The sequence below is a fragment of the Lissotriton helveticus genome, chromosome 2_1, assembly GCF_964261635.1.
Source record: "Lissotriton helveticus chromosome 2_1, aLisHel1.1, whole genome shotgun sequence".
NCBI lineage: Eukaryota > Metazoa > Chordata > Amphibia > Caudata > Salamandridae > Lissotriton > Lissotriton helveticus.
This window is the reverse complement of record NC_136059.1, coordinates 1,523,322,992-1,523,336,273: the sequence shown is the minus strand read 5'-3', so window position 1 is coordinate 1,523,336,273 and position 13,282 is coordinate 1,523,322,992. Positions and strand designations below refer to the sequence as shown.

Below are 13,282 nucleotides of genomic sequence, written 5' to 3'. Positions count from 1 at the left end.
TTGAAATATGTCCAATTTTCTCAAAATCATGCCAAAATTCTTGAAAATGCATTCATTTGCTCCACTTATGAGTTAACGTGTTTGGAAAGAAAATTTTGGCTCCTGTCTACTCTTTTTGTGGGAGACTGCTCCCACAAGTGAAGCTGCAAAAAGTTGGGGGACCCGCAAACTTTACATATTGCTGTAAGTACGGAATGCGGTGTTTTGTATACCGTTTTGATTGTGAAGTTTAACATTTCATCTATCCCTAAAGAGAATACGTTTAATTCAATTATTTATACTATTGTTATTATGCTGCAACCTTCAAATGACCTTGGAGAGTTTGTTGACTGTGTTATATGTGAGCAGTATTTCACCGCCCAAGGTGAAATTGAAGTGCTGTTCTTCAGGTGGAAGAAAGTTACCAAAGGGGCCTGGTGGTTGTCCAATCGACAGTGAGAGCAATACGGCCTCATCCTTTTACTTTTATCTAAAATATGTCCAGTTTGTTATACTCCCCGAACTCACAGCCAGCTTCAGTCCTGTAGGTGTCCTGTGCATTGCCACCATCGGTTTAGAGTTCCAATGACCAAGTTCTTTTATGAGGAAATCCTGACCCCACCACATGCGTGTAACATCAATACAGAGTGGGAACTACAAGTGACCAAACAGGTCCATCGAGCAAAATAATGTGGAGGGAGAGTGGTACTGATGCCTACCTACAGTACTGTTCAGTGACATGTAATATAGCACTGCCAAGTGTCATACCCTCAATGATGGCTTCAGCCTCGAGTGAGTCCATCAGCTTTGCTGCCTGATGTTCTGATCCTGCCAGGGTTAAGGCATAGGATACCAGTGCTTTTGTGTAGACATTGTCCAGGTGTTCGGATGCCTTCTCGAGACAAAACAGGGCGCTTTCGATCACAGGGTGCTGAGAAAGAAATGGTAAAGAAATATTCATAGACGAAAAGTCATATGCTTGAAATCAGTAACAGGAAGTATCTATTGTGCCTTTTCATCTCATAATGAATCCAGCATTGCATTAAAATGCCACAGTGATGAATATTTCAATGGGAAATTATGGTCCATTCGATCCCTCTGCATGTACATCAAGCATTATCAGACCCTGTTTTACCTACTCCGCAGGACTGGTGACCTATACAGCCCTCATACTAGGGAATCCAAAGTAAATTGTTGCATCACTACGATCAAACAGCCAAGCAACAGTTTTTGCTTCACCATCCTTGCGACACGATGGATGCACTGTATTTAATGTACGGTGCTCCATGTCGCAAGGAATGACAGATACGTCAGTAATCCTGACGTATCTGTCGGCGCAAAACTCACGCATTTCTGGGGTTGGGTTACAAGCATGACGCACCACCATCAATGCATGGGGGTAGGCCTGTGCCTATGGCACTGCGTTACCCTTATGCCTGCCATGAGGCATGCGTAAGGTTTTGACGCAGTGGCATCCTAGAAATGTTGCAATGAAATCTCATAGATTTCACTGCAACACTTGCCTACCCTGCATTCATTATACCTAACGCAGGTATAATGTGGCGCACAACTTTACAAGGTGACACATCTGCCTAGATGAGTCACCTTGTAAATGTGGCGCAACGTGGGGCATTGTTTATGCTGCCGCTGCATCACGAAAAGTGACGCAACGGCGGCACAAAAGTGTTGCAAGGCCTTCATAAATAAGGCTCTAAAGGGTTCCCCGGTCTACATATAAATGCTGTGGCAGCAAAAATAAATGTGGCCCATTAAAATATGTTATTCAGAGCAAATGTGCAGGTAAAAGCACATCCATACATTCATTACTACAATACAATGGTGAAACTCGAGTCTATTACCACAGCACAATATTAAGAGGAGACAACACTGTTACTTGTCACAGGGAAACAACTATCCTCACAGTCATGAGGCCTCTCCCATATCATTTAATCTAAACGCATACATTTAACTCCTTGCATCTTTCTTTTTGTTAAATAATTTTTGTGAAACCAAATGATCATGAAAAATACCATGGCTTAAACCGTATATGCAGATGCACAGAGTGTAATATATCATGCATTACCATTGCCGAGGGAGAGAAGGTGCATCATGACTCACTCAAGACTTTTTTTTTTAACAACAAATTTTATTTGGTCATTTTGCGATATATCGGGCAAAAGCCTCACAGTGACAGGTTTTATCATTTGGACAATATTTGCATCGATAACCATTTCCATGATAATAAACAAACCCTGCCGAACATGCAGGTAAACCAATACATTAAACATTATGCAGGCAGTGGTCAAATTCCGGGGTACAGCACATGATTCAGCAGATTCAAAATATTCATCCAAGCAAAATGATAATACAATCAAGCGAAATAACTTGTTGTGACACATGGCTGGGATCAGAGGATACCACTCATGTGTCCTCCTCAGGTAGGGGGGGCAGGTCGATTCCATATGTCACCCACTGTGTCCATATCTTGTGATGTTTCCTTGGGAGCCTCTAGCCTCAAAGACTGAAATCTCGGCTCCCATACACTTATCTAATTTGTTCTTCCATTTGCCTATAGTCGGGGAGATGATGCCTTCCATCCCTGTGCTATGTCCTTTTTGGCAATAGTAAGGGCAGGGAACAGTAGATGTTGTTTGTAACGGTTCCCCCGATGTTGTCAGTGGAAGGCAATAAAAGACAGCCGCGGGTCAAGTGGGAGCACCCACCCCAGCACCTCATTAAGACATGACCGAACCCTGTTCCAAAAGGGCTACAGGACCGTGCAGGTCTATATCGTATGTAAAAAGGACCCATCCTCTCTGCCACACCGCAGACACACTGGGGACTGAATGACCCACATTCGCCACAGTCTTACCCTTGTGTAATAAACTCTATGTAAATATTTGAACTGGATGAGCCTGTAGCATGCGGAGACTGCGCGCCCCACGGGCGGGCTATCGCTTCAGCCCAATCGTCATCTGTCAATTCAGGAATATCTGCCTGCCAGGCCAGTCGGGTTTTGTCAAGAGTGGTGGGAGTGTGTGTCGTCAGTGTTTGGTATATTTGCCTGATTTTGTGTAATCCAAGGACCCACATTAGCAGACAGCCCTCCAAGTGCTGGAACTCAGGGAAAGTCTCCATATTTCGGAACTGGGGGGAGAGTGCGTGACGAAGCTGTAAACATTTATAAAATTGCGACTTATGGAGGGCCAAAGTCAGTCAGTAATTGTTGGAATGATTTTAAGGTAGTGCCCCTCAAAACATCTCAGAGGGTTGAAATCCACATCAGGTCCCATCCCTGGAACCCGCTCAGTGTGGTAGCCATTCTGAGGTATGTACCATGCCATAAGGGGGTTTGCCGAGTAAGTCTCCCTTTCCATCCCATTTGTCTGGTCTTGGCCCTTCATAACTGTATGGCTACTCTGCCAGCCGGTGGTAAATGGTCTAGCCTTGTATAGCTATGTAATAAGTGGAGCAGGGGGACTTGTTCCATCGCAGCGTGCTCAATAGCCTACGCCGGATCGGTGGGAGAATTATACCACAATTCATTGCTTACAAGGATGTGAGATGGCACGTAGTATGAATAAATATAAGCTGCCGCGATCCCCCCACAATACGTAAATTATACACAGGTGCGGAGCACCACGCGAACAGCTCCACCGCCCCAGAGGAAATTGTTTTGTATTGCATTTACTTGAGCAAACCAAGCCCAAGGGATAGGATAAGGGAAATTTTGGAGGTGGTATAAGATCAGAGGCAGGGAATCCATCTTAAAGATGGCTGAACGCCCATAGAGGGATAAAGGGAGAGCAGCCCATATTGTCATTTCGTTCTTGAGGCTGACTAACAATGGGGTGATATTATGTGTCCATGAAATCTTGGGCGACGGGGAGATGTAGATCCCCAAATATTTGAACACATCTTTGGCCCGGGACAGCTGCGCGGCCCATGATTCGCAGCCTTGATGCACACTGGGAAGAGGATGGATTTAGTGGGATTGGCATGGAGGCGGGTGGTGCCACCAAATACCCTTAGAATTTCTAATATACGGTGTCCAGAATACCACGGGTCTGTCATAAAAAGAGAATGTCATCAGCGTATACTGCTATACAATCTGACTGTGATTGGAACCAATCGAACTCCCTGAGCATCGGGTCACTTCTGACCCAGGCAGCCTGAGGCTCAACTGCTAGGGCGAACAGCAATGGAGATAGTGGGCAGCCCTGGCGGGTACCCCTCTGGATCGGAAAAGGGCGAGAGCGGTGTCCCGCAATTCGGACTGATGCTGTCAAGTCCGTATATAACAGGCGTACATGTGCTAAAAAATTGGGTCCAAAGTTGATTGCCTCGAGCTGCTGAAAAAGATAGACCCAGCTTAACGAGTTGAATGCTTTGTCAATATCGGCTAACAATAGGGCAGCAGGTAGGCCTAAGGTGGGGGCCGCAGCAATGGCGTTATGGACTCGTCTAATGTTGTGTCTAGTGGCTCTCTGCGGCATGAAGCCCGAATGGTCACGGTGATTCAGATCCGTAATGCAAACCATAAGGCGGTCGGCCAGGACTTTCCCTAATAATTTGGGTTCGAAATTAATAAGGGAAATGGGGCAATAGGAAGACGGGTCCTCAGGGGGTCGGCCAAGTTTGAGAAAGAGCACAATCTCCGCGTGACGCCAATCCCTTGGTAGGATTGCCAAGTCTGTTGCGTCCACAATGGTCGCCAACAAATGAGGCACCAGAAGAGGCATGTGAGATCAGAGGAATTCCGTGGGAACCCGGTGCTCGACCCGGCTGGATCGCATTGAGTGCGCCAGTCAATTCATCCAGTGTAATTGGTGTCTCCAGACGCTCCCGGACGGAGTCAGGGAGCCAGCGAGGCGGAATGTCGAATAGGAAGTCCGCTATAAGTTTGGCAGAGATCTGTTCCTTTCGGGCTTATAGGGATGTGAAGTGCCTCACAAATTCTTCCGCTACCCCCACCGACGACGTGTTTAGGGACCCGTCTGAACCACTAATAGTAGGTGTGACGCCCAGGGCGCTATCTGCTTGGCACAATCTATGGAGCATTTTACTGGACTTATCCCCCCGCTGATATATCCGATGTTGTGATGCCTCCCTGATCTCTTTGGCTTCACCCAATAGATACTGACGCAGTTCTTGTTGTGCGAGGATCAAATTGCGGCGAAGGATTGGGCAGGAATTGGCACTGAGTATGGTAGCCTGGCGGGTTTCTAGGGTACCAAGCTGTTCGTGGCGCATACGTTTCATTTGTGTGCGATAGCTAATTTCAGAGCCCCGGACGGTCAGCTTGAGGGCTTCCCAGAGGGTGGTACACGAGGGGGAGGAGGTGCCGTTGTCTGATAAATAAGTAGTGATCGCCGTATTGAGCATGTCTTGATAGGCCAGACTGCGGAGGTGCCCAAGGGACATTCTCCAGAGGAATGGGGGCCTGCGTGAGCCTGTGTGGAATTGCATTGTGACCGGGGAATGGTTGGACAGACCACGGGGTCGATGCTGTACCTGCGAAAATCTATGAAGAAATACCCGAGGGACAAAAAAATAATCTAGTCGGGACTGTGACCCATGGACCGTCGATAGGTATGTGCAATCTCTCTCTACAGGGTGGAATTGGTGCCAAAGATCTGCCCAGTCCAATGTCGATGCCAATGTATACAGTTTGGTTGGACCCGGTGGTTGAGCGGAGTCTAAGATGTGCTTTCGGTCTAATGGCCCCATGGTATCATTCCAGTTGCCCCCCATCAGGGTCAAACCAGTCGGAAGGGATCCCCAGACCCACAATAATTTTACAATAAAAGTAGCTCAGTCAAAACTGAGAGGCAAGTTGGCGTCCGCAGCGCGGGCGTGTGTGTGAGGAGCTCTCATACTCCTCGACTCGGCTCACCTGATTTCGCTGCTTTGCTGGCTGGCTCGGCTGGTTCGACCGACTGCTGTGCTCCGGTGTGGCAGGGCGGAGGTGTGGCGGTGAAGAGGGAAAAGACGCAGAAATCTCGAGTGTGTTCACTGTGTGCTACCGTGGTGCTGGCGCTTCAGCGTCTGCGGACCGCGGACCGTTGGACTGACTGACCACAACCGCAACCACGACGGCTTTCTGTTTTTCGGAGTTGTGGGCTGTCCGAGTGGTATGTGCGGCGGACTGAGACCAGAGAGTGAGCCCAATCCATTGGATTACGGAGACGGAGACGGAGACACGCTGCAAATGGTGCGGGAAGCCGCTGTTGGTTGCCGGTTGCTTGCCGTGACGGAAGCTACAGGCTGCAGGTACTGAGGGAGCCATACGACCAGATGGGCGTGTGCGAGCGACTGCTCTCCAGTCTTTCCTGATTGTGTTGCTATCGTCCAGGGCAGTAGCAGGGGAGCTGCTTTCCAATCTGCTATTTCGACTGGGTGAGATTGCCTGAAACTTTTATTTTGGCTAACTTATGGGATGCGATTATTGTGGAATGTAGCCTGAAGCCAGCTATTCTGTCCGGTACATAGTATCTCTGGAAGAACTGTTGCTATTATTACGCCCGGCAGCTGCAATTGTTGCAACATCTGGATAAAATTTCAAGAAGGGAAAAAAAAACCAACATTGTTTTTTTTTGCTGTATATAATTGTGACTATCTGAGGAGCTGGAACTATCTTTAAATTTTGGTACGTTCGGTTGTGCTTTACTTTACTATGCCACCTAAAGCAGCAAGGGGTAGAAAAACTTGACCTGTTGGCGAAGCGACAGTTGGTACACGTGCAGCACTTGCTGTAAAAGCTAAAGAAATCCTGGACATGTTGGGCAGAATAAAGATATTAACTTGGGCAATCCAAAAATACCACAAATACCACAAATGTTTCAGTCTGCCTTTTGGGGGAAAAAAGCTGGTATTGCTGTTCCTAGTCTTAACTCTGACTCTAATCCTAATTCTAATCTTACTGAAGAAGAAGTGATTGCTGGTAATGGCGTAAATACGGAGCAATGTCTTCCACCTCAGGCAATGTTATCTCCTCTGATACCTCTTGTGACACCTCATATTTTGGATGAGATTGATGAAGGCAGTGATTATTTGAATGCCAAGGAGGACGGAGAAGGTGTTGTGAGGGAGAAGCCTATGAGCCCTTAAGTAGTAAGGATGGGGAATTGTATTCTCTGTCAGAACTGTCTGAGGGGTCGGATTTAGAAGATGAACCTTCACTTCCTGAGGACGATGGTGGAGATAGCATTTCAATTCCCCTAACATGGATGGAAGTCAATACCAGAATACTTCTTCTGCAGGGACTTCTGCTCAGGCCTCTACCATACGGAAAAAGAAGGATAGAGGAGCCAGTGTTGGATCAGCTATTACTGTCGATGTAACCGATTGGGAGGTATCTGTGGGAACACAGATACCTCCCAGATATTAGATCTTTCTGAGCAAGCTGATGGAGGTGCGGTAACTGCGGTATCTAGCTTAGTACCTGGCTCAGTATCATTGGAAGAAATTTACAGGTCTATTATCGACCATAGGTTGGGGGCCCGAGTGGAACATCTCAAAACACATACAGCATGTAAGAAGCTACAAAATACTGTCCGGCGCCTCGTAAAGACATGCAATGACTTTACTGACCGTATGGTAGAAGCGGAGGCCAGGATTTCATCTTTGGAAGACCAGATGGTGTCTCAAAAGGCGGATGTAGCAGAAATAAAGGCACATAAAGATGACGTCCATGACAAGATCGACGAGTTGGAAAATCGCTTCGGCCGTAATAATTTACGAATATTAGGGGTTCCGGAAGGCCTAGAGGGACAGGACATACGGAAGTTTGTGGTAGATCTTTTTGAGGAGGCATTTCCCGAGGTGACAGATTGGAAGTGGATGCACGAGATTCAAAGGGCCCATATATTTTCTTTTCGGCTGCGACCAGCAAGAAGTACACAAGTAGGGCCCCAACAGCCAAGAGCAATTTTGATTTCTTTAAATAATTTTTGGGCAAGACAGGTGCTCTACGACAAGGCCAGACCTGATAGGAAGAGAACTGGGAAAGGTATACAGTTTTTTGTGCGGCCAGATTTTTGTCATTCGACTGTTGAGAAACGCTGGAAGCTTCGACAATTAATTGCTCCGTTTCAAGCTAAGGGTATACAAGTTTTTCTACTACAGCCAGCAACATTAAAAACTGTTTATAAGGGCCAGACCTGGTATTTTACATCGGAGGTGGAAGCAAAAGACTATTTACTTACTTTGGTTTGATTGATTGGTACAGTACTCAGATACTTTTTGATTTAACTATGATAATTATTATATGATTGATGTGCATATCATTTGCTAAGAAAATGTCTATGGATTTGAGCCGAGTCTTAAGGGGAGCTACTCACCGAATATCACAAGGGTGCACTACCCTATTGCCTTAGTTAAGGGGGGGGGCACATTGGGGGGGTGGGGTAGTTTGGATTGTTTATGTGTGGGTGGGGTAGGGGGCACTAGGGGTCAGGGGGAGAGGTGGGGGAAACGGGGTGGGTGGAAAAAGATAAAATGTCAGTTCATAACAACTGTTATGAGAATTGTGGATCAGATGTCCCTTCTTGGTTACTTATAATAATTAACGACATGCAATTTATAAGCTTTGATGGCGGCTAAGTATCCACGAATTTGCTCCTTTAATGTTTGTAGCCTAAACAATGTCATGGAAAAAAATTGTGTGATTAACGAGCTGCGTCTTATCAATCCTGACGTTCTTTGTCTGCAGGAAACCCATATTCCATGGTCCAACCATAAAATTCTATCCTCGGTGGGGTTTGCGCTGCTTGCTGTTTCTAGACAAACCACTATGAACAGAGGTGTCGCGATATTGGGTAGTCGGGGGGTTGTAGGAACTGGTAAGACGCGGGTGGACAATTTCAGGCGGTGGGCGATTACTGAGTGTATAATAGAGACTACTAAGATTACAATATGCACAGTATACGGCTCTAATTTTGATGAGGCTGAAATTTTTGAGCATTTAAATGTAGAATTGGCACAGTGGGCAACCCCCGTGATAATACTTGGGGATTTTAATGTACATGGCGATACTCAAACTTGGAATCCTTCTGTTAAGAACTATAAAGGTCGTAAGCCGAAGGTATTTCAGGCATTAAGACAGTTGATATCGCAACATGGATTGGTTGATGGGTGGGCAACGTTGCAACCTGGTAATCCGGGATATACTTTTTTTTCTTCTCCCCACTCTAAACTAGTAAGATTAGACTATATTTTTCTTCCCCAATATTTAACTGTTGGTGTGAATATGCAAGTAATGCCACAAATTACTTCTGATCATAGTCCTGTGGTTATAGATTTGACATGCTGCAAAATGAAGCGAGAAGCACGCGCATTTACTTTTAATAAAAAATTAGTCAGTGACGAGCAATTTATAAATCATATTAAGGCATGGGCTAAGCAGTTTTTAGATCTTAATCGTGGCACTGCTTCTCAACCTATGGTCTGGGACTCGTTTAAAGCGGAACTTCGAGGGGAAATATGCAGTTATGGATGGGCTAAACAAAAAAAACAAAAAGGTTTGATAACCGGACTGATAGCGGAACTTAGAATGGCAGAATGTGAGCTCACTGCCATAATCTGTTCCAACACCGACTCTCGTATAGCACAAACAAAGGTTGCTAGCTGTAAAGCCAGGATTAATGGGATATGGAGTCAGGATATTGCTGCCCAATATCAGGCTTATAAAACTGAAAGATATGAATACGGGGAAGCAACGGGCAGATGCTTAGCTCAAAGAATGCGTGGTAGACAGGCGGCACAACGTATTGAGGTACTTGAAAATGCTAATGGGGACATGGTTGAAACTGTGGAGGAAATTATGGAAGTTTTTTGTAAGTATTATCAAGAACTTTACACGCAAGATCCTGTTGCTGAGAAACGTATTGAGTCTTATCTTCAGGATTTTGATTTTTGCAAATTTGGCCCGTTTGAGACGGAGAGATTGGAGGCTTCAATTTCTATATTGGAATTACGGTCAGCATTAGATGCTTTGGCACTTGGGAAAGCACCTGGGCCGGACAAACTCCCTTCGGAGATTTATCGTATATTATTTGAAATTATTAAAGAGGACATGCTTATTACTTTTATAACAGCTCAAGGTGGAAACCCTCCTGTCTCCTGGGATGACGCTAACATAGTAGTTTTCAAGAAAAAGTAAAAGCCCCCCTGTTCTCCTGGGTCATACAGACCTATATCATTAATTAATGCTGATGCAAAAATGTATTCTAAAATACTGGCAACTCGTTTGCTGCAAGTTGTCCCTTCGCTTGTATCTCGACATCAACAAGGGGTGTCTCCTGGTAGAAGCACGGTCAACCATCTTCATAGGGTCATATCAGCAATATATTTTGCAACTACATTGAAAAAGAATATTGGAATTATTTTTCTTGATGCTGAAAAAGCATTTGATCGTGTCACTTGGGTGTTCTTGTGGGCTATAATGCACAAGATGAGGTTTGGGCCGGACTTCATGCTGGCAATACGTACTATGTATAAGTGTCCTAGTACAAAAATATGCACTATGGGATATGAATCTCCAGCTGTACATATAACTAGGGGAACACGGCAGGGATGTCCGTGTTCTCCTTTGCTGTTTGCTATATATATAGAACCATTATTACAGCTATTGGAGTCTTTTAATTCTATTCAATCGATGCCAATTGCCGAGTATAACATGCGCGTTTTAGCATACGCAGACGATATTGCAGTTGTGACATCGGATCCTGCATCGGCATTAAGAGAGGTAGAAAATTGAACGCATATGTTTGGACAGGTTGCCGGGTATAAGTTTAATATCTCTAAAACCCAATTCGTTTGTACGGCCGGGCTATGCCCAGGCGAATCCCGAGTAACACCGGAGGCTAAGTACTTGGGGATCAAAATCAGAATGTCTGTTCAGGAAATAATAGAAGTAAATTGGTCTGATACTGTTGGCTCTATGAAAAAACAACTAGAAAAGGTAGAATGCTTGCATTTGTCAATGGTTGGGCGTCGGAATGTATTAAAAATGTGCATTCTCCCTAAAGTACTCTATTATTTCCGGACAGTTCCTTTAGAGCTGACGCGGATACAACTAATTTATTTATTTATAGAGTTTTATATAGCGCGAACGTGACCCACGGGGGTATCAGAGCGCTTTACAGTAGAAAAATATTAAAGGATGAAGTAGACTACAGTCAACAGAAACAAATTTCCCAGTTTGTAAAGAAATAGAGATCAGAAAAAAAATAAAAAAAAAATAAAAAATAAAATACATAGCAAACATAGAGGACCAGAATAGACACACACATATACATACATGCATATACATAAATATATGTATACACATGTACATACACACAAACACACACATGGATGATCAAGCGTATCAACATCCAGCTAGTATTGAACTGCATATAATTATAAGGCAACAAGGGTTGTGATGAAAATCTTAAACTCAAATACATCCTGTACTTAAACTTAAACTTAGGACATGAATTTGATCATTAGCAGCTTCAGTCAGTTACTGACAGGTTTATTTGGGGGTGGAAGAAAGCCCGTCGGGCATCAAAATATATGATGCTTCCATTGACACGTGACTCAAGAGAAACAGGTCCAGGAAACTCAATACTGGGTGAAACTGGTGTGGGAAAGCAAGCAAAAAAACTCAAGGAAATTCTGGTCTCTTGTTAACCGCACCAATCTGAACCTGATAAATTCCGGTTCAGCGAACATTCAGGAAGCGGAATGGGCATCATATCTAACGGATCACTTTCAGGCACAAGATCATCATGATTGTACTAGATCGGCCAGGGTATACGGCACTGGCGCTGGCGCATTACCGAGTTCTCCTTCCGACACAACACAGGGGTTCGCCTCGGTATATGTATTAACCAAAGAACGAGTTGTCAAAGCAGTGACAAAAGGGAAACAAGACGGAGCACCAGGCCCGAATGGCCTGCCACAGAGGTTATTTAAATCGGACATTCCCTTCTGGTCCATGGTGTTATTAAACCTTTTCAACTATACTTTGAGGACACTGACAATCCCGGACTCAGGGCGGGTGCAATTATTCACCCCATTCATAAAGCTGGATCACGAGCCGCCCCTAATAGCTATAGATTAATTGCCCTTCTGGACATAGAGGCGAAACATTATGCAGGGCTCATCTTGGAGGACCTTAGGCAATGGGCAAAGGATCATAATCTGATTCCTCTGAATCAAACAGGGTTTGTTGCCAACTCAGGAACCATGACAAACCTACTAGCAGTTTCCACCATCATCGACAAAGCTCTCTCAACATCTAGGATGGCATTTTGCTGCTTTGTCGATTTTAAAGCAGCATTTGACAGGGTGCCCAGGGCGGCACTCTGGAAAAAACTGAGACAGTGGGGAACTCCAGATAAAATCCTGAACCCTATCATTCAACTGCATTCTATTACATGGGTTCGAGTGAAGTTAGGGTCCGGCACGCATCTCTCGTGAAAAATCATGACCTCACGTGGTGTCAAGCAGGGATGCGTGCTGGCCCCCCTTCTCTTCAACCTATTTATAGCTGATCTGTCAAGTACCTTAGATAAGGTAAACAGTCACCCACCCAAAGTAGGAGGTATGGCATTATGTAATCTTTTATATGCCGATGACCTGGCCCTGTTCAGCCTCACAAGGGCAGGGTTACAAAGGTTCCTTGACTCATTAACGCAATATACGATCAGCAATCAATTAGAAATTAACATGAAAAAGACCTTGATAGTTCCATTTGGTAAAAAACGTTATTGTGGTGGTGGCTGGTCAATTAATAAAATAAGTCTTTCAACTGGCCTATCATATAAATATTTAGGTGTCTATCTGGACTCCAGGGGCTGCTTTACAAAGCAGAGTAATGTGATCGCTGCCAAAGCCACGGCTCTAGTAGTATCTTTGGCTAAGCTATCGAAGAAACTTTCAGGTCCAACCTTTTTTCCTCTACTGGAAGTTCTTAGAGCAAAGATCGGGCCTACACTTTCATATGGCATAGAGATCTTCAAAGGTAAAATGAACACTGTTTTAAATAAACATACAACTAAAATCTACAAAAAGGTACTTCATTTGCCGAGTATCGCATCCCCTGCACAGATTAGATTATTTATTTTTATTTTATTTTTTCCATTTGTATGGCGCTCAGCTACCCAACAAGGGTTTCCCGGCACCTGTGACATTACTTCGGATTGAAGGAGTATGTTGAGTTGTGTTTTAGCACAGTTGTTTCTGGAAAAGCCAGGTTTTTACAAGTTTCCGGAAATGGACGTAGCTTTCCTCTTTCCGGATATGTGGGGGGAGT

At 44.8% G+C, this 13,282-nt stretch overlaps 1 protein-coding gene across 1 annotated transcript in view; it reads right to left on the bottom strand.

Moving 5' to 3' along the window:
* Positions 1-13,282, bottom strand: part of LOC144818753 (alpha-2-macroglobulin-like) — a 1,363,397-nt gene that overhangs the window by 148,595 nt on the left and 1,201,520 nt on the right. The window contains exon 29 of the mRNA XM_078676468.1: positions 748-910. Within this exon, the coding sequence (XP_078532594.1) occupies positions 748-910 (163 nt within the window). The remainder of the gene's footprint in view (positions 1-747; positions 911-13,282) is intronic.